The sequence below is a fragment of the Onychostoma macrolepis genome, chromosome 05, assembly GCF_012432095.1.
Source record: "Onychostoma macrolepis isolate SWU-2019 chromosome 05, ASM1243209v1, whole genome shotgun sequence".
Taxonomy (NCBI): Eukaryota; Metazoa; Chordata; class Actinopteri; order Cypriniformes; family Cyprinidae; genus Onychostoma; species Onychostoma macrolepis.
The window spans coordinates 45451245-45477288 of NC_081159.1; the positions used below are offsets into that span (position 1 = coordinate 45451245).

General features: G+C 39.6%; 1 protein-coding gene across 4 annotated transcripts in view; it reads right to left on the reverse strand.

Moving 5' to 3' along the window:
• Positions 1–10506, reverse strand: part of dcc (DCC netrin 1 receptor) — a 235065-nt gene extending 224559 nt beyond the window's left edge. For all 4 annotated transcript variants that reach the window (XM_058774658.1, XM_058774657.1, XM_058774656.1 and 1 more), the window contains exon 1: positions 10218–10506. In XM_058774658.1, coding sequence (XP_058630641.1) covers positions 10218–10308 — 91 coding nt within the window. In that variant the 5' untranslated portion in view covers positions 10309–10506. The remainder of the gene's footprint in view (positions 1–10217) is intronic.
• Positions 10507–26044: the final 15538 nt, after the last annotated feature.

The window sequence follows — 26044 nt, forward strand, 5'->3', positions numbered from 1 at the left end:
ACAAAACCGCTCAAAATATCTTGTTTTGTGTTTGACTGAAATCAGCGTCTAGAGAGATCACCTCGAATTTGAACAGCTTCATCTGAGCGTGAGACAGAAAAACAGACCGAATCTGTTCTTCCTTCAGGTTCTGTTGTTGTTCCTGATATGATGGACTTGGGATGGATTTACTACGGTACACAAACTAATAACTAGGTCTGTTCTCAGCAGCTGATGTGTAGAAATGCAGCTGAGATGATTTTCACTGGATCTACTTTCTTACCTCGAAATATAGGCAGAATAAACTCACTCATGTCTAAAATGAAAAGCACAAATAATCTCCCTGTCATAAAGACACACTTATATATGCAGTTTTTCACAAAAAGCAACGAGAAACACTGGCTCATGAAATAGTTATGAGCAGAAATCTCAGCTTCTCAGTTCTGCAGATTTATCAGTGTCTTCAGTATTTGATCTGACTGGATTTGAGGACGCCGGACGTCTCGCTCTCACACAAATCACCAACAATCTCAAACTAATGAGATTCTGGGCTCTTCGATTAACCTTCCGCCTCGGTCAGAGCAGAACTTCACACAAACTCTCCACAAACGCTCTCGATCAGCAGACGGTCTCGTCACAGAAGATGATGATGATTATGAGAGCCTCTGGTCTGCTGTGACAGACGTCACCGGCCCTTCATAACGAGCCACTGGAGGCCAGGATTTTACTGTGGTTTAGGGCTGCTGTTTTAATGACGCAAGACAAAAACACAGTCATGTGCATCTCGAGCGGCTTATTAGCGAAGCCAGAACTGGTGCTCATCACCAACAAACCTCTGACATTCAGCATTCAGCCTCAGCGAACAGATCCAAACTCATCAGAGTCTTACAACATTACACAGAGCCCTTCCACAGACTGTCATCATGCATTTCCACAGTTATTAACATCTATTTAGAATGTACATCTATTTATAATTAACATGTATTCATAAAATCTTAGAGTTATAAATGTACAAATAGTATATATATAACATATACGGTGCTGTTGAAATGAAATGTTCACCAAATGTCGGTAACAACCAAAGTAATCCATACTTACAAATAAAACTAAACAAATAAGTTCAGAAATTAAGTTATGTGTAATAAAATGCAATGACACAGAGAAAACGTATTGACCTATTGAATATGTATTTAATATTTTGTACAAAAGCCTTTGTTGGTAATGACAGTTTCAAGACGCCTCCTGCAGGAGAAACTAGTGGCATGCATTGCTCAGGTGTGATTTTGGCCCATTCTTCCACACAAACAGGCTTCAAATCTTTAAGGTTCTGTGGGTCTCTTCTATGAACTCTGACCTTTAGTTCTTATTTTCTATTGGATTGAAGTCAGGTGATTGTCTGGCCGTTCTAGCAGCTTTATTTCATTTCTCTGAAACCAGTCGAGAGTTTGCTTGGCTGTGTTTGGGATCATTGTCACCCTTGTTTCATCTTCATCATCCTGGTTCTGTAGGTGTTGGGACTGAAGCAGCTAATATCAATTTCCACTGACGAGGGACAGGATTGCTTCAATTACTGATAGATTTCAGCTGGTGTCTTGGCTTTCCATGCCTTTTTGCAGCTCCCTTTCTTCATGTACTCAATACTTTTTCCCGTGTCATTCCATTTAATTACACAGAACCTAATTTCTGAACTTATTTGTTTTGTTTTCTTTGTATGTATGGATTACTTGGGTTGTTACCGACATCTGTTGAAAAGTCAACAGTACCTTTAGGAATATATTTATTGAGAAAAATGGTGACGTGTTCAATACTTTTTTTACCCGCTGTATGTATACAGTCATGGCCAAAAATATCGGCACCCTTGGTAAATATGATCAGAGAAGGTTGTGAAAATTAATCTGCATTGTTAATCCATTTGATCTTTTATTTAAAAAATTCACAAAAATCTGACCTTTCATTAGATAATAAGAATTTAAAATGGGGGGAAATATCATTATGAAATAAATGTTTTTCTCTAATACACGTTGGCCGCAATTAACAGCACCCTTTTATTCAATACTTTTTGAAACCTCCATTTGCCAGTTTAACAGCTCTACATGTTCTCCTGTAATGCCTGATGAGGTTAGAGACACCTGACAAGAGATCAGAGACCATATATGACTGAATATGCTGGAGTTTGTTTTTGGATGAGCGAGGAGAATTTTTCTCAAAACCCTCCCGAACAACATGTGCTGATGTAGGTGCTGTTTGACCATTTATTTTTAAGGTTTTCTGACCCCGAGACTCAACTATTTTCTGCAATTCTCCAGCTGTGGTCCTCGGAGAGTCTTTAGCCGCTCAAACTCTCCTTCTCACCGTGCATTAGGACGATATAGACACACGTCCTCTTCCAGGCAGTTTCCTAACATTTTATGTTGATTGAAAATTCTTAATTATTGCTCTGATGGTGGAAATGGGAATTTTCACTGCTCCAGCTCTTTTCTTAAAGCCACTTCACTAATTTGTGAAGCTAAATTATCTTTTGCTGCACATCAGAAATACACTCTGGTTTTTCTCATTGTGATGATGATTAAGGGAATTTGGGCTTTGTTTTCCCTCCTATTTATATTTCTGTGAAACAGGAAGCCATGGCTGGATAATTTCATGTCCATAATCACCCTGGAGTGCTCAAAATTGTGAATATGAATGAGAATATACTTCAGAGATATTTTACTCATAAGAATTTCTAGAGGTGCCAATAATTGTGTCCAACGTGTATTTGAGAAAAAACATTTATTTCATAATGATATTTCCCCCATTTTAAATTCTTATTATCCAATCAAAGGTTAGATTTTTGCGTATTTTGTAAATACAAGATCAAAAGGATTAACAAAGCAGATTCATTTTCACAGCTTTCTTTGATCATATTTACCAAGGGTGCCGATACTTTTGGCCATGACTCTATATGTATAGGAGCAAATAGGAGCAAAAAAAATGTATTTGTTTTGATGAGTAAGTCATTGAATCATTGACTCAATCAATTTGTTCAAAAATACTGAATCACTCAGGAACTAAACAACTGACTGTCTTTATGAGTAAGTCACTGAATCATTGAATTAACTTATTTGTTCAGACACACTGAATCATTCATTTGGGACTATATTAGTTGGCAAAGCAAAAACAAATTGAAAGTATATTACTGAATAATAACTTGATATTGAACTGTTGTATTAAAACAATGCTTCTGTAACTCCATCAACCTAAAATGGCTTAATATCATTAAATGAGCTATATTTCTAATCGAACATGCATGTCGAATCATGATCATAAACAAACTCTTGCTGGTGTGATATTTGTTCAATACTTCAATTCTTCTCACATACAGTATCTGTTTCACAAAGAGCTAGTTTCATGATCAAATCCATAAAACACAATCAGACAGCTTAGAAATGCTAATTACATTAATCTGATGTTTTCTATAAATATAAGGTTGAAAACGTGGAAACATTTTAAAACTACTCATTCTTTTACATATTTTGTAGACTACAAGAGGTTTACAGGACCACAGTGCAAACTGAAAATGGTGCATTCACAATCAAACACAAGCATTTCCACACTTCTCTCATGTTTAAATAACTATAAACACGAGAGAGTCTCAGCTGATATGAATCCAGGATTGCACACACAGAAGCAGAGCATGTGTACGGTGCATCACTGACCCTGGAGCAGCGTTTAACCCTCACATGTGTGCGTTTCTGATGCTCTCACTGAAGCACAGCGGCTGAATTTATGAGCACTTACGGAGATTAGTGATGCACAAGAGCGGTTGGACCACGCAGAAGAGTCTCCCCTCATGCAGCATCACAGGAGGAAAAGTGTAATTATTAATTCACAGCATGATTAGCTGTTGAGCTCAAGAGCTCTTGAGAGGAGTTATGAAAATGACAAGCACAGCACGCCATCTTTGACTGACACAAGGACTTTAAACCTCCGATAAACACTGCAATACAGCGGTTACGTTTGAGATTAAAGCTGGAGTCTCACCGAACCGTCAACACTGACTGGAGAGAAACCAACAACTCTGGAACGCTATTAAACATATTAAATTAAGTCTCACAATGCAAATAAACTTCTCAGTTATCTGTCAGATTAGTTTCAGTGTTCAGTGATGGAGTGATTGACAGCTGCAGCTGAACTTAAAACGACACGTCAAAGTCTCCGATCAAACAGTGTTTCAGAGATGCGATTCAAAGATTCAAAGACTGATTGAGCTCAAAGGACCTGCTGGAAATATGTTTCTGTTAGTGGATATGAGACTCAGTACTGACTGTTAAATAACACTAATTGAACAATACTTAATAAATCACCACGGCCCTAATGGCACTTAATACTTGCTTGTATTATTCTTGTTTATAAAATGCTTTGGATTAAATTAACAAAAAACATCTGTTGAATGAATTGCAAATACAATAATTAGCCAACAGTTAATTCTGGTGTTAGTGAATTTCACAGTGAATCTTTCTGCAAGTCTCTCTTTTCTGCATCCATTCAACCGATTCGTTCAACATCACTGAATCAGAATTGTTATACTCTCTCTGTTCCTTTTGTTTCGAACTGAATTGGGTAAGAAGGCTTTTATGTATGCAGCTCCGTCTGACTGGAATCTTCTTCAATCAAAACTGAAATTACACAATTTGTTGTCTTTGGATCTTTTTAAATCAGTTGTTTGGCAAATGGAAAATGACTCGATGTGTAATTGCTTTGAGTGTTCTTTGTTTTAGTTTTTTTTTGTAAATCTTGTGATGAAACTAATTGTATTGCTGCACATTTTGGCCAGGATACTCCCATGAAAGAGTCCTTTTCTGGTTAAATAAAGGTTAAATAAAATAAATAAATAAATCATTTAGGAACGAAACAAGTGACTGTCTATGAGTGAGTCACTGAATCACTGATTCAACTGATTCGTTCAACAGCACTGAATCATTTAGGAATGAAACAAGCAACTGTCTATGAGTGAGTTGTTGAATCATTGACTCAACTGATTTGTTCAAAGACACTGAATCATTCAGGAAGAAAACACCACTGCTGTTGCAATGATTCGCTGAGGCTATTTTTGTTGACAAGCAAAACAAAAGTTAATGGCAGTGTTTTACTCAATATTAACTTGTTATTGCTGCTCCACATTAAACACTGAATATACAGGCAGTCTATTTCTCATACATCTGATTTACACAGAGCTATTTTCATTCTCACAACCATAAAACACAACCTAATCAGAGAAATTAAATGTAAATACATTATTCTAACTGACATTTTCTACAAAAAAATAAGGTTGAAAACATTTCTCCACTGGAAAACTACCCAATCTATTACAGAAAACAGAATGAAATAAATGAATGTATGTGTATGTTGCTGTAATTGAATGTGTATGAAAGTCTTCCTGTAGTAAACACACATGTCTCCTGAGAATCATATCAGCGATCCGTTCCTGGCACATTATCCTGTGTTTGTGTCCCGTTTCACGAGCCGTATGCTTGCATTTGTGGCCACGGGAAGCTGTTGGTGGTGAAACGCAAAGCGTTTGAACGTGAGAAGCACATCTGAACATAAACATCCTAACAGAGTCATTCACACAGTATCACTGACACCAGCGCCTGCCAAACGCTCACAGCAATGCAGATAACCACTGCCAGCATTAACACTCAATTATAAAACAGATAGCTCCGGTCCTTGATTCTGATTGGTTAAGCCACATTCGAAGCTGTTGTAAATTACTCTAAAACTATAATGTTTTGGTAACACTTTATTTTAAGGTCTCTTAACTAGTTGCTAATTAGCATGCATATTAATAGAATATTAGCCATTTATTAGTAGTAATTAAGCACATATTAATGCCTTATTCTACATGAACTTATTCTACATCCCTAATCCTACCCAACACCTAAACGTAACAACTATCGTACTAACTATTAATAAGCAGCAAATTAGGAATTTATTGAGGGAAAAGTCATAGTTAATAGTTAATAAGTGTTCTCTATTCTAAAGTGTTACCAATGTTTTTTATTAATATCATTACATTTTATTTGCTTTGTTTTATTTTGTGAAACCTTGCTATGTATGTGGAATAACCGTTTTATAAATGCAATGAGCCCCGTGAAGCCATGGTTTACAGTGAATTTATAACAGCTAAGGGCGTTGTTAGGCACTCTGCTCTGCTGTTATAAATTCACTGTCTTATTGCTTTAAAGTGTCCCTATTATGGATTTTTGAAAATGAGCTTTCATGCAGTGTGTAACACAGCACGTGAATGAAAACATCCTTCAAAGTTTTGAATCTGAAAGTGCACCGTGTATAAAGTTATTGTCTCTCAAAAGAAAGAGTCGACTCTGAATCATTGAAACGAGTCATTTTAAAACGAATCCCAAGCCGTTTCATGCTGATGTCAACATGAAACATTAGCATATTGCCGCCCACTTGTTGCATGCTCAGACCTGGGAAAACTTGATTTTCGCATTGGTCTGAATGAAAATGCAAATTCATTCTTTGCCACTAGGTGCTGCTTTTGGAGCGTTAAAAATAGCAGTTTCCCCGGTAACGCTGTACACAAAGCAGCACTGCCCTCACAAACACTGATTTTATTATGAAATGGAAATTAAATCGACCAATCACCGCAGATTAGCGGCATGCAAAGGAGGGGTTTGGAAAAATTAATCGTTGAGCAAATAGTTTGGGAATCATTCAGCAAATAAGTTAAAAATAAATGCATATTTTAAGACAATGAAAGTGTGTTTTGACCTTGCATGCATGTCAACCTGTTGTTGGGGACTTCCAAAACCAAAATATGAACCTTTCATTACCCATAATAGGGGCACTTTAATAACCAGCGCCGGGCAACGGGTCTGAGACGTGTTTGTGATTCCAGTCGCCCGCTTCACCTGATTGAAGAGAAAATCACAAACTATCGAGTCCAGACCTCAGAAGTAGCTCAGCTCCATGTAATACCTGAACACGGATCGATCCGCGAACAAAAGTGTGGAATTGGATACAAAGAGAGTAAAAGAGATTGAGCTAAAGCAGCGAGCGCGTGCAGACACCTGCTGCAGAACCGAGTCGAAGAGTTTCTGGAGGAGAACGTGTCTGATGCATTTATGATTCCTCTGACAAACGCTTCATCGATGAACACACATCTGGAGCTTCAGACTCACCCGCGTGATCAGCAGAAGATCAGAAGAGCGCCTGTGCATTGGCTGATGGGACATTAAAAGTCAGAACTCAGATCATTTAGTGCACTTAGTCAACAATACACATGATTTGAGGGATCATTCATGTCTGGAGCTCAAACACTGCTGACAAACATACAGTTTGTTCCAAGAACAGTTTGCTAACATTTCCATTAAAACGTTATTTCTGAATGTTCTCTGAATGTTCAAAATGTGCAGTTCTGTGAAAATGTGAAATGTTTTTATTGGTTATTTAAGGGGAAGATTTAAGGGGACATTTAATTGTATCATTTTGCAATTATTACAGGAGCGTTACTTTGGAATGATGTTTAAACCATTTGAAACTTCTGTTAATGTTCAAAAAGAGTTAGAAGAACATCTGACTAAAAGGTTTTAAAAAAACATTCAGTTAATAATGTATAAATAATGTTTCCGTACTAACGTTATTAAAGACCAGATAACTGAATAAATGTTCTGTTAAAGTTACTGGAAGAAAGTTTGTTCAGGACTTTTCCAGAATGTTCTGAGAATGTTCTCTGTCAGCTGGTAAAATCTTAAAAATCTTAAAAATAAAGCTTTCAAAAGGGTGTTTTCGCTGTGATGCCATAGAAGAACCTTTTTTTTTGGTTCCTCAAAAAACCCTTTCAGTGATCAGTTCTTAAAAGAACTATTTTTGCTTAGAACTGTTTCCACTATAAACCTTTTGTCCAATGGAAAGATTCATGGATGCTCTTCTTGGAACCATAGATGCCATAAACACCTTTATTTTTAACCCCGCAAACACCATGATCATCTCACCATAAAACAACCTGATGAGAAAAGAAATAGCACTGTTCTAACTGAGGTGTTCATTAAATAATAAGTTTGAAAACATTTCTTCACTGGAAATCTTCTACAAAAACCATTCTACACAAACAAGACACATGATTTGGGGAAACACCTGATGGTTCATTAAGACACTCAATGATTTCCAGGAGGACACAACATACATTTCTCTCTTCCAGAGGGGTTTGATTCAATTTAAAGTGCGAGACATGCGACCCGTTTGCTGTACGACATTCATTCAGATCCATATGGCGAACTTGACTTCAGCACCTGCGCGTCTCCGGAGCGCCTGACACAGACACATCTGCTTCCAATTGAGATGTTTGCAGAAAACTAACAATCAGTGTAAAAAACGCAATCGTGAATTTACATGAAAACAGCAGGTGTGAGATTCTCTCCAGTCCGCTGTGAGATGAGCCGGACGGCATTAAATGTTTGCTTCACGAGTAACGAGTCTGATATGATATAAGCGTGCTGTGAAGAGTAAATCATGACACGGAGGATTTCATATTCATATGTGAATACGACGATTAGAGATCACGGCAGAAGCACAAAGATATCAAACTGATATCAAACTCTCAAACTGAATGCTTTTACTGATCCAAAAAACTGGACACCAGTGAAGACAAAGAACAACGTTATGAGCCATCGAACCCTACATGAATTCACACGAACTGGAAATAAAACATGAATTGATTACAACAGAATCCTACTCCAAGCAATTTATAGATCAGCATTAATGCATAACAAGACCTGGAAATTTTGAAATGATCCAATATTTGCATGTTTTCCATGATGGTGAAACACATGTTGATTATTCTGAGGAACCAGACTCTTAAAAATGAAAGGTTTTTTTTTTTTTTTCACAGTGATGAACCATTTTTGGTTCCCCAAAGAACCTTTCAGTGTATTTCTTAAAAGAACCATTTTTTTTTTTTTTTTTAAGTTTGAATAATCTGAAGGTCCTTTTCAAGTACAAAATAAAGTTTCTTTGTATCGGTATTGATGCTCCATGAAGCACCTTTAACATCCATCAAATCTTTCCATTGCACAAAAGAGTCTTCATAGTGAAAAAGGTTCTTTAAATTATTCAAATGGTTTTCCTATTGAAATCATTGTTGAAAACCCCTTTATTTTTAAGAGTGAAAGAACATTTAGTGTTTCCATGGTTGTTAAAGGTTCTTCATGGAACCACAGACATCAATAAAGCACTATGCCATCAAATCAGCTAATCAAATTAACTAAGCAATCTGACCAAAACAAGATTTGTGATTCAACTTTCAAGCAATGCATCCTTCTTTTAATCTCCATTCGAGGCTTTATTGCGTTGAACAACCTGGAACTTTGCATTAGATCTCGTGTTGCTGCCACCTGATGAGGATGAAGCGCTGCGAATAAAAGCGTCTGATTGACGCGAGTCAAATGTGAAATGAATAAATGTGAATAAATCATCGATCTAGCTGGTTTAGCTTACTATACATATGCAAATCTTTACATGAATGGCAGCAAACAGCGAGTGGTCCTGGTGCAAGGCTGTGGAGTACCGTGGTGAAACACTGCTCCTCTGCTGGCGTCACCAGTAAATACAGCAGCTCAATGGAGAGCACGGCGTGCGGTGGCGCAGGGGTTCGTGCTGAACCTCCACAACGCGTACAGAACATTCCCTCAGCTCTGCTTTACACCTAATGCAGCTTTACAGCTGAATATACGAGCTACATATACAACAAACACAATTCTACACTGCGCGTCCCGCAGTGACGCATCGATCAGGACGCGCGTCACGGATCAATAACCGCATCTGTAGCACCTGCTGACAGTCACACATACAGCATCCCATCATAATAACGATGAGCTCACCGCTAAAAACATCAGCAGAAGTCATGAAATAAAACTTTACGACACACTAAAGCGATGACAGAAACGCAACAAGATGCTCCGATAGAGTGAATACTGCGTGCGTGTGTTTGAGTCTCTCCGTCAGGCAGCAGAAGCGCTGAATCAAACAGCAGCACATTCACATTTGCACAACGAGACACTGAGAAAATCCAACTTAAAGCCAGCAGTGGTCAACCAGTCACCCGAGCGCTTCGCCCTGATCAAGCGTTCCGCAGCGCGCTCGGATCCCTGCGAGGAAAATCCAACTTATCCATCCATAAAGTGCATGAAACCAGCCCGCTGAGCGTGAGCAAAGAGTACAGAGTGTAAAAACCGACTCACCGTGCGTTTTGGAGACACCGGTGAGAACATGCAGCCCGATGAGGAGTGCGTAAAGTCTGCTCCGGTGAATATCTCCAGTGACGCAGCCCATGATGGTCAAAATCACGGCAAAATCCGCTATTAATCAATCAATCAATCAATCCGCGCAATTGAGGATCCTGCGCTCCCGTGAATGGAAATGATCAGCGCGAGCGTTACCGAGCCGTTAGACAGCGCGATTCTCCATCCTCGATCCCGGTCGTGACGCACGCGGCGGTTCCTCTGACTGACTGACGCGCCGCGCCGCGCCGCTCGCTCTCTGTGCGCGATGAGTTTGGTGATGCGAGTTCATTGATCTGAAGAGGGAGGGACGAAAACCCGGCGCAGAGTTCGTCTGGATCCGGATCCATCTGCCATCTGCGCGCCGCTCACAATAGAGACTCACGCGCGTGTGTGTGTGTGTGCGCGTGCGCGCGCGCGCGGAACAATGGCACGATTGCGTTTCTACCTCCACATCTCAGCAGCTTTCATGATGGACTCCTGTTACTTTAGTTTATGAAAAGCACCATGTAAAACGAAGCTTTAAGGAACGCTCTGGAAGAGTTTGACTCGCGGTGTTCACTACAACATTCAACAGCATCAACTGCTTTATTGCTTTCAGAAAACGCTTACATAATGAAAACAATACAGACAGAAGTGAATCGACTGGTGTCGTCCTTCTCTAGTATAACGGAGTAAACTGAGGTTATGCTCTCTGTGGATGCAGTGAGACACACAGTAACTCAACAACTTATCTATCTATCTATCTATCTGTCTGTCATTAGGATAATTTTCTGTTTATTTGCGTCTATCAACTAATTTAAGGTCAGAATCTGTTATTACAGGTTTTTTTCAGCTGCTTCCACACAGAATCTTTACTTGTCACACAGTTTCTGAAAGCTGTCACTCAAACAGCAGAACACACACCAATCCTGCAAAACCAGACACTAATTCTCAGCCTTTGACTCAGTTTTCAGTTTCATAAAACACTTCAAAACACACAATTCTTTATGTAACACACACAGATCTAACAGGAATTAATATTATGGCAAAGGTGTTTTGCTTTTGAGATGTGTTTGTGATGTTTTGAATGCAGTGCTTCATTTTGCAAGAGATGCAAGGCATTTTGCATTTTGTGTGCAATTCTTGGATTTGTGTGTAAAGTTTTGAAAATGTGTGTAAGCAGCTGAAAACAAAAACTCTAATTACATGAGTCTGAATATGTATAATTTCGAATCAAACACAGAACAGTAATTGTGAATAGAGACAGTAGCAGCCGCTCTCACACACTGTTCTGCACTGTTTGTTACGATAGCCAAGAACAGTTGGTGTTTTAGTTTATATGTGAGTTTATATTCTCCTGCATTCATGTGTCAATAATGTACTGTGGTAAAATAGCGTGGTAAAGTAAGCGCGTGTGTGTTTACTGCTGACTCTGGTTCACTGGTTTATTTATGGAGTTCCTCTCATTTATTGACTAGCTGGATCTCAGTGTCTCCCACGTGCACCCAATTATACCGGTGTGTTTCCAGAGATCCCCAGACACGCACACACACACACACACACACTGGGAAAGGTGAAATCGCTACAGTAAACAACTGAATATTTCCTAATGATTTCCATGTGTGTGTGTGTGTGTGTGTTTCCATGTTGAGTTGTTGTCGTCACATGCAGCAGCAGATGGATGTCTCTATTAACCTCACATTCCTCCTTCAATGTGTCGAGATATTAATGCACTGAGAATAAACATGAATGATGGCAATTAATTTAAAGATGCAACATGATGTTTATCTTCCAGGTCTAAATGATGAAGCCCATCCTCGTTTTCACCGTTGGGAATTCTGATTCTTTTTACTCAATTGGTTTGTTCCTACAGTTTGTTTTAATAAACCAGTGGAGATTTATCCCCAACGTCATTGTTCAGAACATAACTCTTCTAATTATTAGTGATGTTAAAAACGGTGTCCATTATTTTTTTTTATCAATATCGCACTGATCTTTTCCTCTTCGAGTCATTTCTTCCGTCAAACCATCCATTGATTTTCATCTTCTCTGTAATGTAATCAGAACAGAGCAGCTCTAGTTGTCTTCTAGAACATTTCCAATTAGTCCAATTACAGGCGAGCAGAGCCACCGGAGACGCGTTTACACAAACACACGTGAGCTTTCTCCATCTCAGCGTGACACCGACGAATAGAAATAATAATAGAGCGGCTGAAGTCGAGGAGGGGCCCCGGGCTCCTAATGAGCTGTTTATCACATCATGAATTAACTCTCCATTCAGCAGTAAACCAGGCTCTTCTGTCTGACTGTAAACACGAGGAACTGAATTAAACAAACATCATGAGCGCAGACGAACCACACCCACTGACACTCGCTGTGGGCCACGCCCGGTGATGTCACTTCCTGCAGGATGAGGTCATCGATACAAAAAATCAACAGATGAAAGCTACATTGAGCACACTGATTATATAACTGATTAGCAGTTAGAAAAACAAACAAAACACATTTTGATTAGACAAAGTGCAGAACACTGACTCCAAAGTAGAGAAATTATGTTAGTTTTTTTCATAATCGCTAGGACACATTTCTCGATATTTGGGTCACTTTTTCGCACAGTTCTTCTAACTAGAGTTCAGTTTATTATTTTACATTCCAAATGCACTAAAACACTTCATACAGTCTCAAAACAAAAACAAACTGTCCTGAGAAATACAGTTTATATCTGTTTATCTCTCTATCTATCCATATATAAAGTTATAGACATAGATTGTGAGCTTCAATATTGAGTGGCAATTTTCTATAAAGGTGCTTTGAAACAACATCAACAAAAAAAGCAACTAGATTTGAAGCAACCAGAATATTGATGCAATGTGAATTAAAGTTCCATGATGGAGGGAAAAAAGTAAGGCGAGCCGGAGTGTGTGTGTGTGTGTGTGCAGGTCAAGGGTCATCTGACCTCTCGTTCTGCCGCTCTAACTGTCGTCTCTCTGCTGGATTCATCAGGTCACAGTCACAGAGATCAGGGCAGATGCTCAGAATCCATAAACAAACACACGACGATCACCACCATATGAAAAAATGATATATGAAACACATGAAATGTTTTCACGACACTCCAGATGTGTTTGCTCTACTGTATGTGAATCAGTCGAGCCTCTGAAATGAATCATAGAGACAGATGATGAAAATATGTCAGTCTGTTTGTTTCTTTGCTTAGTTTGGGTCTAAAAGACACTCAATATGCAGCAATATTAGTGATTTAACTGCGCTGACACTATCAGATGAGAACACGTCTGAACTGAGCTGAATAATGACTCTATTGTCTTCTGCTTTATAGCCGAATCAAATTTGTCCATAATTCAGATCAGTTATTGAACTGAACTGAATCAACCCTGAACTGAACAATGACTGCATTGACTTCTGAGTGAGTTTGTTTCTGATGATGGTGTTTGAGACCGAACGACTCCACATCATCATCATCATGAGGTTCTTCTGTCAATGGATTTAATTACTCTTATTATGCCCCTAATAAGGCTGTGTTCCACTCTCGACTAATCTGATTAATTTCTCACAGGAACTCTCTCAACTAGATTAGTTATTTCTTAACCTAATTAGCATCGCCGAGTGCAGATTTCATTCGAATGAGAAGAAAGACTCACACTAATCCCACAACGCCTGTTAACTCTGGATCCAGGGAGCAGGAGGCGATTGGGGCGGGATGAGCTCCATTATCTCTGGGGGGTCGATTCTGCTGCCGGACGCTTGATTTACAAGCTGCTGCGCCGCTTTTGTGAACACCTGTGTCTCGTGGCCACGAATAATTACCTCACTTGCTGCTGTTTCTCCTAATAATGGCCACAATTTACTACGCCTGCTCTTCACTCGGACAGCTGGTGCTTTGAAGGGCCGAGGGGCTCCTCCACAATCCCACAATGCTTCAGGCCCCACATAACCATGACAACAGGCCAAACCGATCTGGAGAAAACACACAAGGAGCAGAAACGTCATTCAGTCAATGACAGACACATGAATATGAGGATCATATAAACGCTAAATAATGTTCAGATTGGATGTAAAGTCTCTTCTGCTCACCAAGGCTGCATTTATTTGATCAAAAATACAGAAAAAGTGGCAAAATATTATTAGAATGTAAAACAGCTGTTTTCTATGTGAATATGTGTTAAACTGTAATGTATTTCTGTGATGCGCAGCTGTATTTTCAGCATCATTACTGCAGTCTTCAGTGTCACATGATCTTCAGAAATCATTCTAATATGCTGATTTACTGCTCAACAAACATTTCTGATTATTATCAATGTTGAAAACAGTTGTGCTGCACAATATTTTTGGTGAAAACTGTTATGCATTTAATTTTTTAGGATTCACAGATGAATAGAAAGTTCAATAGAACAGCATTTATTTGAAATATAAATCTTTTGGTACATTATAAATGTCTATTACTGGTACTTTTCAACAATTTAATGCATCCTTGATTTTATTTAAAAAATTTTTCATTTAAATTATTATTATTTTTTTATTATTATTAAATCTTACTTACCCTAACCTTTTGAGTGGTTTCCCTTTTAACTATTTTCAACATATAAAATGCAAATCTGCATATGTGACCCTGCAGCACAGAAGCAGTCATAAGCAGCACAGGTATATTTGTAGCAATAGCCAACAATACATTGTATGGGTCAAAATGATCCATTTTTCTTTTATGCCAAAAATCATTAGGATATTAAGTAAATATCATGTTCCATGAAGATATTTTGTAAATTTCCTACCGTAAATATATCAAAACAACTTAATAAGTAATATGCATTGCTAAGAACTTCATTTGGACAACTTTAAAGGTGATTTTCTCAATATATTATCCTAACAAACCACACATCAATGGAAATATTATTTATTCAGATGATGTATAAATCTCAATTAAAAAAAAAAAAAAAAACCCTTATGACTGTTTTGTGCTCCAGGGTCACATATTAGAATGATTTCTGAAGATCATGTGACACTGAAGACTGCAGTAATGATGCTGAAAATACAGCTGTGCATCACAGAAATACATTACAGTTTAACACATATTCACATAGAAAACAGCTATTTTGCACTGTAATAATGTTTCACAATTTTTTTTTCAGTATTTTTGGTCAAATAAATGCAGCCTTGGTGAGCAGAAGAGACTTCTTTCCAAAACATAAAAAATAGTAATTATCCCAAACATCTGAAGGGTAGTGGGCATTATTATTTTATATGCAGTATAATGGCAGCACGTGTGGATGAAATGTTGGGAGCTGGTGTTAACTCTGTGAGTAAACGCAGCCGCGAGCGAGTGCTAATGGCGTCTGAGGTGAGGTGCTGTTGTCTTTAATGGAGGAAACATGTTCACCTCAGCGTTCTCTTCTGTGGGCGGCATAAACTTCCTCACAGAGGTGATCATAATTAAAGAGCGTCTTTATCAGCTGCTAATGGCTTTTTTAATCTCTGGTCTCTCTAAAAGGCGTTTAGGGCTACTGGCTGTCAGGAATACCCCAGGTGCATTTTAATATCGTCACTCATAACAGTGACGGATGGACGCTGATCGGCCCTCAGACTTGGGCTAATAATTCAGACTGAACGGCATCATGGGATTGAGATCCTGTCACCGTATCTGAGCGGGATCCCCAAAAAGTACAATAATTATGCTAAATTAAAAAAAAAAAAAAAAACATTGTTGTTGTTATTTTACCCTGTGTGAGCAAAATCAGCATTTTTAGTCCAATGTAAGAATATTAAATAGGATTTTCATAAAAAAAGGTCAAAATGACCCAAACAAAACATGAGAGTTTAAAAGAGCCATTTCTTTCTTAGGGTGCGGACAGGACAGGACAGGACCTTTTAATAACCCTAACCAAATAACCTTTTATCCAGTATAAAAAGCCTTTTGTCCAATGGAAAGGTTCATGGACATCATTTATGTTTCAAATGATCAAATTAAATTCCTCTATTTCTGTTAACTTATTTGTTTAGAATAGCTCTTAGTGATTTTGATTGATTGATTTGTTTGTCGTTGTTTTGTATTGATTGTATTTTATTGACTTTTGTTGTAAGGTGTCCTTGAGTGTCGTGAAAGGCACCTATAAATAAAAGCCAATATTATTATTATTATTATTATTATTATTTCCAGCATTCTAATCAATCAGAACCAGTTTACATCACACGATCACATCAAAATGCCGTAATACCATCACAGATTCTTAAGCACTGAGATAAACAAATTTGACAGAAACAGCTGTGAAACATTTTAAGAGAGAAGAGAATGTCTTACACATTACAGTCGGAGATCATGCGATTTCCACAATTTTTAACAAAGCAAATCACATGAAAAGCTGCATTTCTCTAAATCACATTCTAGAGATCATCTCTAAATCATTTCAAAGTGAAAATGTAAAAAACAAACGGCAGGTAAAAGTGTGAGATGTGTTTCATCCCGACTTATGAATCAGTGCCAGAGTTTCCATTTAAACAGACTTTATGTTTATTATTATTATTTTAGACAACACAAGATACACCATTGCATTCAATATCCAAACCAGTGTTGGGGAAAGTTACTTTTCAAAGCAATGCATTACAATATTGCCTTCCTCCCTAAAAAAAAGTAACTAATTGTGTTACTTAGTTACTTTTTATGGAAAGTGATGTGTTACAGTAATTACATTACTTTTGCTTTACTTTTCTCACCTGGGCTGGGCTTACTAAATAATAACAATAGCAACACAGCAATAAAAAAACAAACAAAACAAAACAAAAAAACAAGCGTGATGTTTAACTAGTCATTTTTGCTTATTCATATGGTTGAATTGGACCATCAAATGTTAGCATTGAAATTCAATACATAAAAGATATTTGTGTTAATTAACATATTTAATTATTGCAGGTTTTTGTCATATTCTGAGTTTGCATTTGACTGTTTTTATTCATTTTGAGGAACACTGAATGTGTTTTTGTGCAGATGAGTAAATACATGTTGATATTTAGTCTAGAACTACAGTAAGATGATGTTCACACACAACAATCTGCACTTACTCCTGATTTCTCTCAACATGGCATCACCAGAGCTGTCTGTCAATACATGGAAATGTTTTATTTCTGAAAAGTTTTAGTTTGACATTCATCTAACATTTTAAAAAGTTGCTACTTGTTTCAGAATGTTCACATCATGGTTGTAAAATGACAAAACGGGAATGTTCCCTTAACAAAAGGTTTTTAAAACATTTACAAATTGGATTTTGTAATTTTGTAATTTCTGGATTTTGACTTTTAAAAATGCTAAAGAGTCAAGCAAGACAGAAAAAAACTTTATTATAGCTTGTCAAAGACTAAAACATTAAATACATGACAACTTATGAAATGTCAAACTCAAAGTTTACTTGAAATTGACTCGTCTTCTGAATCAACAAACAATGCTAGATACTATTTACAGTTATTTGTATTCATCTGTATCTCAGTACCATGCAAAATGACAAAACGGAATGTTGCCTTAACAGTCACATAACAAAACGTTTTTAAAACATTTTGAATTTGAATATTCATAACGTTTTTATAACTTGATGGGAACGTTCACGAAACGTTCTTAGCCCATGTTTTCGTTAGCTGTGTTCTGACTGTATTTCCCTGATCAGCTGCGACACACGGTTTGCTGTATGATTACATGCTAATTCTAGCAGATTTCACATGGGCGGGAATATAAAGACTGGGAATACTTCAACAGCAAACCTTCAATCAAGCCAGCAGTCACACGGCAGCCATCAGAAGCTCCTCCATTATTTATTAGGTGGTAAAAGAAGTGTGTTTGTAAAGTAAATGGTCCTTCACACACAACACGCTGGAATCTAACAAGCCCCATCGCTCAGACGAGATAGCAGCACTCGTGTGCTTGTGCTTAGATCGCAGATATTTTCAGGCCTAGCCATCAATCTCACACAAGCAGTCTAAAGTCCCAAAACATGAACACTGTGCCATCATTTACTCACGCTGATGATCATTTCCCCTGAAACACAGAGAAGATTCGCCTTGCAGCAACTGAAGCGGTTCAACATGAAGAGTAAATGATGAGTTTTGGTCGAACTGTTAGACCTCTAATCAAATGACCCAAGAACTCACCTGAGCCAAATGAAATCTGGTTGTATTTGACGACGCAAAACACAGTCTTGAGATTTCATCTGTTGATTCATATTCTGAATTTCCAGCTGATCTGCTTATACAGTATAAATAATCTTCCTCGCAGAGTCAATGCATGCACTTATTTCCTTTCCTTGAAAACGAGTTCAGATAAGGTTTGCGGGTCCCATTTTTAGTGCCCTTGATTTTATCTCTTAAATGAGCTACAAAACAACCTACAAACAAGCATCAGTGCTGTACAACAGCAGCCACGTCCAAATAAACAGGCGTTTCTGACCAAGAGATTTATTTCCATGAGCTCAGGTTCGTTTAACCCTCCTGTCGCTTTAAACTCAATTTCCAAACTGCTCAAAATATGGGTTAAGCCATTAATTTCTTCTTGAAATTTGGTGAATATTTCTAATTTAGGGTCATGAATGTGCACGCAAACGTTTGACACATAGATGGGTTTTGGAAAAGCTGTTCTAATTTTCTTAAGACTCATGGGTCTTTCCAATGGAAAGGTTCATGGACATCATTTATGTTTCAAATGATCAAATTAAATTCCTCTATTTCTGTTAACTTATTTGTTTAGAATAGCTCTTAGTGATTTTGATTGATTGATTTGTTTGTCGTTGTTTTGTATTGACTGTATTTTATTGACTTTTGTTGTAAGGTGTCCTTGAGTGTCGTGAAAGGCAGCTATAAATAAAAGCCATTATTATTATTATTATTATTATTTCCAGCATTCTAATCAATCAGAACCAGTTTACATCACACGATCACATCAAAATGCCGTAATACCATCACAGATTCTTAAGCACTGAGATAAACAAATTTGACAGAAACAGCTGTGAAACATTTTAAGAGAGAAGAGAATGTCTTACACATTACAGTCATTAATTTCTTCTTGAGATTTGGTGAATATTTCTAATTTAGGGTCATGAATGTGCACGCAAACGTTTGACACATAGATGCGTTTTGGAAAAGCTGTTCTAATTTTATTAAGACTCATGGGTCAAACGGAATCCAAATGATTTCCATACAATATGCCAAAAATCGTCTCGGGTTACTTGACTGTAACCCTGTTCCCTGAAAAAGCGGGAACAAGATGTTGCGTATCAAACACTAATGAGAACATTCTTTGTTCGACCGGTTGTGAAGCACGTGTGTCAAACACGCCAAGAATTGGCTTAAATAACCTTGGTAGGTGACGTCATGATTACATGCACCTGCGAGGTTATAAATAGGCGTGACACGGACACATCCTCAGGTTACACCTTTGTCTGAAAGGACGTCCAGGCATCTCGTTCCCGCTTTTTCAGGGAGCAGGGTTACAGTCAAGTAATCCGAGACATTCCCTATCAAAAGCTACTCTCGATGCTGCGTATCAAACGCTAATGGGAACGAGAATACCAACGCCGCCGCACTGGAAGTGTCTGGACCCCCCAAGGTTGTGTGGTGTGTGCGCACACACATTGAAGAAGTCTCAGACATGCCTATGGGATGTTGATTTAAGGACACGCGAGCCCGGAGTAGCATGGACATCCAAACTATAGAATCTGACAAATGTGTGCAGAGAGGACCAGCTTGCCACATCACACACTTGCTGCAATGGGACACCTCTTGCCAAAGCCGTAGAAGATGCAATCCCCCTGGTTGAATGGGCCCTAACTCCTAGAGGCGAAGCTTGACCATTCGCCTCATAGGCTAGGGCAATAGCATCCCTCACCCAATGTGATACAGAATGCTTCATGGCAGCCGCCCCCTGGTTGTGGCCCCCATAGCATATGAAAATCTGCTCCAACTCAGTGGTTCGAAAGGGGTCCCGGCCAGACCCTCAAGCACAATAGCTAAGTCCCATGAAGGGACTGTCGCTTTCGTGGACGGCCTTAACCGTTTAGCTCCCCGAATGAAGCGGGCAACTATAGGGTGCTTTCCCACAGAAACCCCATCAATCAGAATATGGCAAGCTGAAATAGACTCTGAGAGTACCAGGACATGTGCCTGAGGACAATTTCTCTTGCAGGAACTCCAGCACTGAAATAACTTGGCAGTGAACTGGGTCTACATGGTGTGCCATACACCAATTTTCGAAAATGTGCCATCTGAAGGCATAACTTCTTCTAGTGGAGGGAGCCCTAGCACTTAGAATAGTCTCTACTACGTTGGTTTGAAGCCCAGCATCTCTTAGTTGGTCCCCCTCAGGGGCCAGACATGAAGGTTCCAGAGCTCGGGCTGGGGATGAAATACCGTCCCCTGTGCCTGAGATAGGAGATCTCTCCTGACCGGAATCGCCTACAGCGAACCTTTGATGAGGGATACTAGATCTGAGAACCATACTCTGGTCAGCCAACGGGGCGCTAACAATAAGAGGCGAGACCCCTGTTGACGGACCTTGGCCAGGACTCCCGGGAGCAGAGCGATCGGGGGAAATGCGTAAAGACCCCATCTGGGCCACGTATCGGCCATAGCGTCCAGACCCAGGGGAGCTGGAGGAGTCAGAGAGCAGTAGAGGGGACATTGTGCTGTCTCCTGTGAAGCAAAGAGGTCCACCTCTGCCTTTCGGCGTGGAGTTTCCATTCCCCATGTGTCACAAGTCTTCTCCCACATTCATATGCCCGGGATGTAAATCGCCTTGAGGGACAGGAAATTGTCCTGTGCCAAAAGCAGAACCTGCTGCACTAGCCAGTTCAGGCGGCACGAACGCAGTCCGCCCTGGTGATTTATGTAAGAGACTAACCCTTATTTGCCTCTGGGGATTGGCCCTTGGATGAAAATCCCCTGGCTCTGAGCCACGACTGAAACGATCTCATGTGCAGGAGGCCCAAGGGTATCACAGTGGATGCAGCTGGCATGAGACCTAGAACTCTCTGAAGGTAATGAACAGTAATTCTCTGGCCTAGCTTGATGTTCTTTAGGGCGTTTAGAATGGATTCGACACGTGCAGGAGACAGCTGTGCCTTCATCGTGATCGAATCCCATACAACCCCCAAATACGCTGTCCTCTGAGCAGGAGAGAGAACGCTTTTCTTGGCGTTGAGTCTCAACCCCAGAGATTCGAGATGAGCTAGGACTACATCCCGATGTCGAAGCGCAAGCTCTTGAGACTGAGCCAGAATCAGCCAGTCATCTATGTAATTTAAAATGCGGATGCCCTGGAGTCGCAGAAGAGCCAGTGCTGCATCCATGCATTTCGTGTACGTGCGGGGTGACAAAGCTTCCAAGGCCGAGTGGAAGAACCCGATACTGGTAAGCTTCGCTCCCGAAAGCGAACCTCAGGAACTTCCTGTGTTGTGGCAAGATTTCAACGTGAAAATATGCGTCCTTGAGATCGATTGTCACGAACCAATCCCCCGGTTGGATCTGAGACACAAGCATCTTGATTGTCAACATTTTGAACTTGTATGTTCTGAGGTAGCGGTTCAACCCGCGGAGATCTAAAATTGGACGCAACCCCCCATCTTTCTTGGGAACCAGAAAATACCGGCTGTAATTGCCTGACTCTCTGTCTGGCAGGGGAACACATTCTATGGCCTCTTTTTCCTGTGTCAACAGATGCACTCGTTCCGGTTTCACGGAAGTGGAGACCATGCCGTTGAAACGCAGAGGACGATACGCAAACTGAATCCTGTAGCTTTTACCTACAGTCCTTTCTACCCATGGGGAGATATTTGGCAGTAGCTTCCACGCTGCCAGCTTCTCCGAAAGGGGCACCAATTTTGACACTTCGCTTTGTTGGGGGGATGTTAGATGCCCGGAATCCTGAAACGTGGCAGGAAGCAACCGAACACGTAACATTTCGCTGGAGGCCGCTGCTCCCCGAAACATCCGTGGTGGCGGAGATTGTACAGCGGGCCCCTGAGGGTGCCAGGAAGGGGCCTCTATTTTCTGTTGGAACTTTTTCTGGCACACCCCCATGGTCCTGGGCGCACCAGCCTCAGAACTTTTTCTTAGCGGAGATGACGCTCCGCAGGTCCAGTCTCTTTGAGGCGGATTGAAAAGACTCCCCATTCTCTCTCCCACACTCTTCTTCTGGGCTTCTCGCCTCAGAGAAACCGAACCTGGTCGGGACTGGGTGGCCGACAGTCCCAACACTTGAGCACGGCGGGGGAGAAACCTCACGAATGCTTCTTCAATATGTGAACCCTGGCACGTTTTTATTACGTAGATATTGGTATGTATTGCTGTTTTTTTTATTACGTTGCTTCAGATACGTATTGCGGCGGTTCAGAATTCAAATATCCGGGGACTGTCGCTAAAGGTTAATGCTCTATCGTGTTGGAAATATGCCCTACACCAAACCCAACCCTAAACCTACCCAATAGTGTTAACAAATGCAAAACTGGTATAAAAATGTATTAGCTGATGCAACTGTGCCATCTGAACTTCCTTTTACACAGATTTTAACTGCTTTGTCGAACCGTATTTACATGAGATTCAAACCGGTGCTTCTCGTCTCCTAAGTCCATCTCTGTAATCCGTGAGCTACCGAACAAACTTATCATCTATGAAAACCCATAGATATGAAGCTGGATGTGTGCAATGCTAACGTTCAAAAGCATCAGTTTTCAAATCTCCCAGCATATTAATATTGTTTTGAAGTCATAGCATGATATTTTTCAAGTAATTGTGTGAAAATTATGCTTTATTAATCGCAACTCTATAAATTTTTGGAAACTGTAGTGATATGTACTTATTGGTACGTATTTCATGTCACGCTAAAAAGTGCACCCAGGTACTTTAATTCCATCAGACCAGGTAGGCTTTTTCAGGGAGGATGAAGTTCCAGGGGAGAGATAGCCCGGAAGCGTCTCTTCCACCTGGGGCATCATCATGTAGCCCTGTGCCTTCGCATCCATGATAGTCGAATAAATCGGCGTCGATGGCATGAAGACACGGGACGAATAGGGCTTACTCCATGAACGAACCAGCTCGTCATGGAGATCGCCAAAAAAGGGCATAGACCATCGCTGACGCCCCTCCACCCGGCCACCTGAGAGAAACCTGTCATCTAACTTTGAGCATTTGGTGGTCTCCTGCTCCTGCGGCCAGTCTAGTTTTAAACGATCGACTGCTCAAGTTACCACCTCAAGTAACTCCTCATATGCTCTATTATCGCGATCGCGAGAGGAGCGCTCTGAGGTGGCACTCTCCATCTCCGCAGAAGCATGAGATGAAGTATCCTCGGCCCGTTCAGAAGAAAAGATTGCAGTGCTGGCATTCTCCCTCGAGCCCGAGGGCAGCGTGCTCATACCCCAAACACTCAAAACAGAATCTGTGAGGATCGTCCTCCGAGATGAGCCTCTGACACGGAGGCACGCATCTCTTATCAGAGTCTGCCATGATAATGTAAGTGTTTAAGTTTTTTTTTTTTTTTGAATAACTGCAACGTTTTAAGAGCTCTGCTTTTCACACACACACACACACAATGAAGTCCTTGAAGTCAAAGAAACCTGAGGATGTGTCCGTGTCACGCCTATTTATAACCTCGCAGGTGCACGTAATCATGACTTCACCTACCGAGGTTGTTTAAGCCCATTCTTGGCGTGTTTGACACACGTCACGTGCTTCACAACCGGTCAAACAAAGAATGTTCTCATTAGCGTTTGATACGCAGCATCAAGAGTAGCTTTTGATAGGAAACAATACTTTTAAAAACACTAAAGAGTCCAGTAAGACAGAAAAACTTTATTATAGTTTGTCAAAGACTAAAATATGAAATACATGAAATTCATGAAATTTCAAACTCAAAGTTTACTCGAAATTGACTCCTCTTCTGAATCATCCAAGGAAAATTCACCGTTTCTTCATCTGTTTGAGTTTCACAGTTGAAAAAATCTGTCAACGGTTGTTTTTGGTTGTTAGTTTTTTGGATCTTAATTACTAGACTGTTTCAGCTTTGAGAAGAAGTGTTAGAAACCCATTTTACCCTCACAGGGGTTTGAGAAAAACTCAGAGGAAGCACAAATAATGCTACACTCTGCCATAAAATAACCTTTTTGTCTAAATGGTTTCATAAAGAACCTTTAACATCTGAAGAACCTTGCTGTTTCACAAAAGGTTCTTTGTGGCGAAAGAAGGTTCTTCAGATTATAAAAAGGTAAGAAAGAGATGGTTCTTTAAAGAACCGGTTCTTTGTGGAACCAAAAATGGTTCTTCTATGGCATCGCTGTGAAGAATCTTTTAAGTGTAGATACTATTCATAGTTGTTTGTATTTATTTGTACCTCAGTATGCAAATAGTCATTAAAGTAGTCATTACAAAACACAACATTAAAATTCACAGCTAAACATTATTCATGCATCGCTTGATTCCTGATATGCTTCAGCTGGACATTCATCTAATGTTTTTAAATGTTATTGTTTCAGAACATTAATGTAACGGGGCAAACGAGACGTGAGATGTGCGGATCCATACGCAAAGCTTTATTCATAGACATGGTCATACACAGGCAGGGTCGAGCATCAGCAAACAGATATGTATAAGGCAAGACAAAGAGTATTCCTAGGGCTGGCGTAGGTCATCGGTCTGCGAACAAAATCCAGAGGGCTTGACAACAGGGGTAATCTAGAAACACGAGCAATAGTCCAGACGAGGTACAAACAGAGTCCGAGCGGCGAGACAAGGGTTAATCCAATATACACAGGCAGGAATAAGGAAACAGGAAATGACTAGACTAACTAGAACTAGAAACTAGGCTCCGTAAAGCAGCTATCGCTAGGTGAGTGATAAACGCAGAACAATACTCAGCAGTGAGAAAGAGTAAGTCCATGGCTTATGTAGCATGTCTGATTTAATTCAGCTGTGTATGTGTAATCAGTGCAATGGATGATGGGAACTGTAGTACGGAGTGAAGTGCAACAGTTAGTGTGGTGCAAGTGTCCATAGTAGTCCATTGTAGTGGTGATCTCTGGTGGTGAGTGAACGGAAGTGCATGAACAGGATTCGTGACAATTAAAAGAACGTTCAAAACTAACGTTTCCATAATGTTTGCAAAATGGAATGTAACATTCATGTAACAAATATATATATATATATATTTATACAAATATTACTGCTTTAAAAACATAAAAACTGTTTGTTTTGAATGTTCAGACAATATTCAGTAATAACAATGTTATATACTATTTTTACATACTTGTAGCTATTTTCACATCATCAGTGTACAAACAGCCAAGTAGTCATGACAATTTATTTATTTATTTTACATTTTGTGTTTGTGCAGCTAATTTAGATCAAAAATATATGGGTCAAATTGACCCCTAACAAAATAGAAATTAGGCCTGTTGCAATAATCAATATATCAACTTATCGCACAATATATGTACATGACCTCAATCATTTTTGGTGACGCAATAGATTGCCCATTATACTTACATATAAATGAATGTCACCATGTTTTTTGCATTCCACTTGCGCCTGTGTCTTTTGCAGCTTTTCGTACATAAAGTGGTGTATTCATGAGGTGCTAGATCAGATTTAAAAAATGCTTCTACAAAAAGAGTTTCATCTGCAGATATGGCCTTGTTTAGGGATCTGACACACATCTGATGGCTAAATAGTGACTGTGTTTTTCAGCAATCGTGTGCACCCTTAATTTACAGAGAAAAGAAGGTCAGGGGAAAATCTGCAGATGGAAAAATCTCCATACAAGTTCTTTG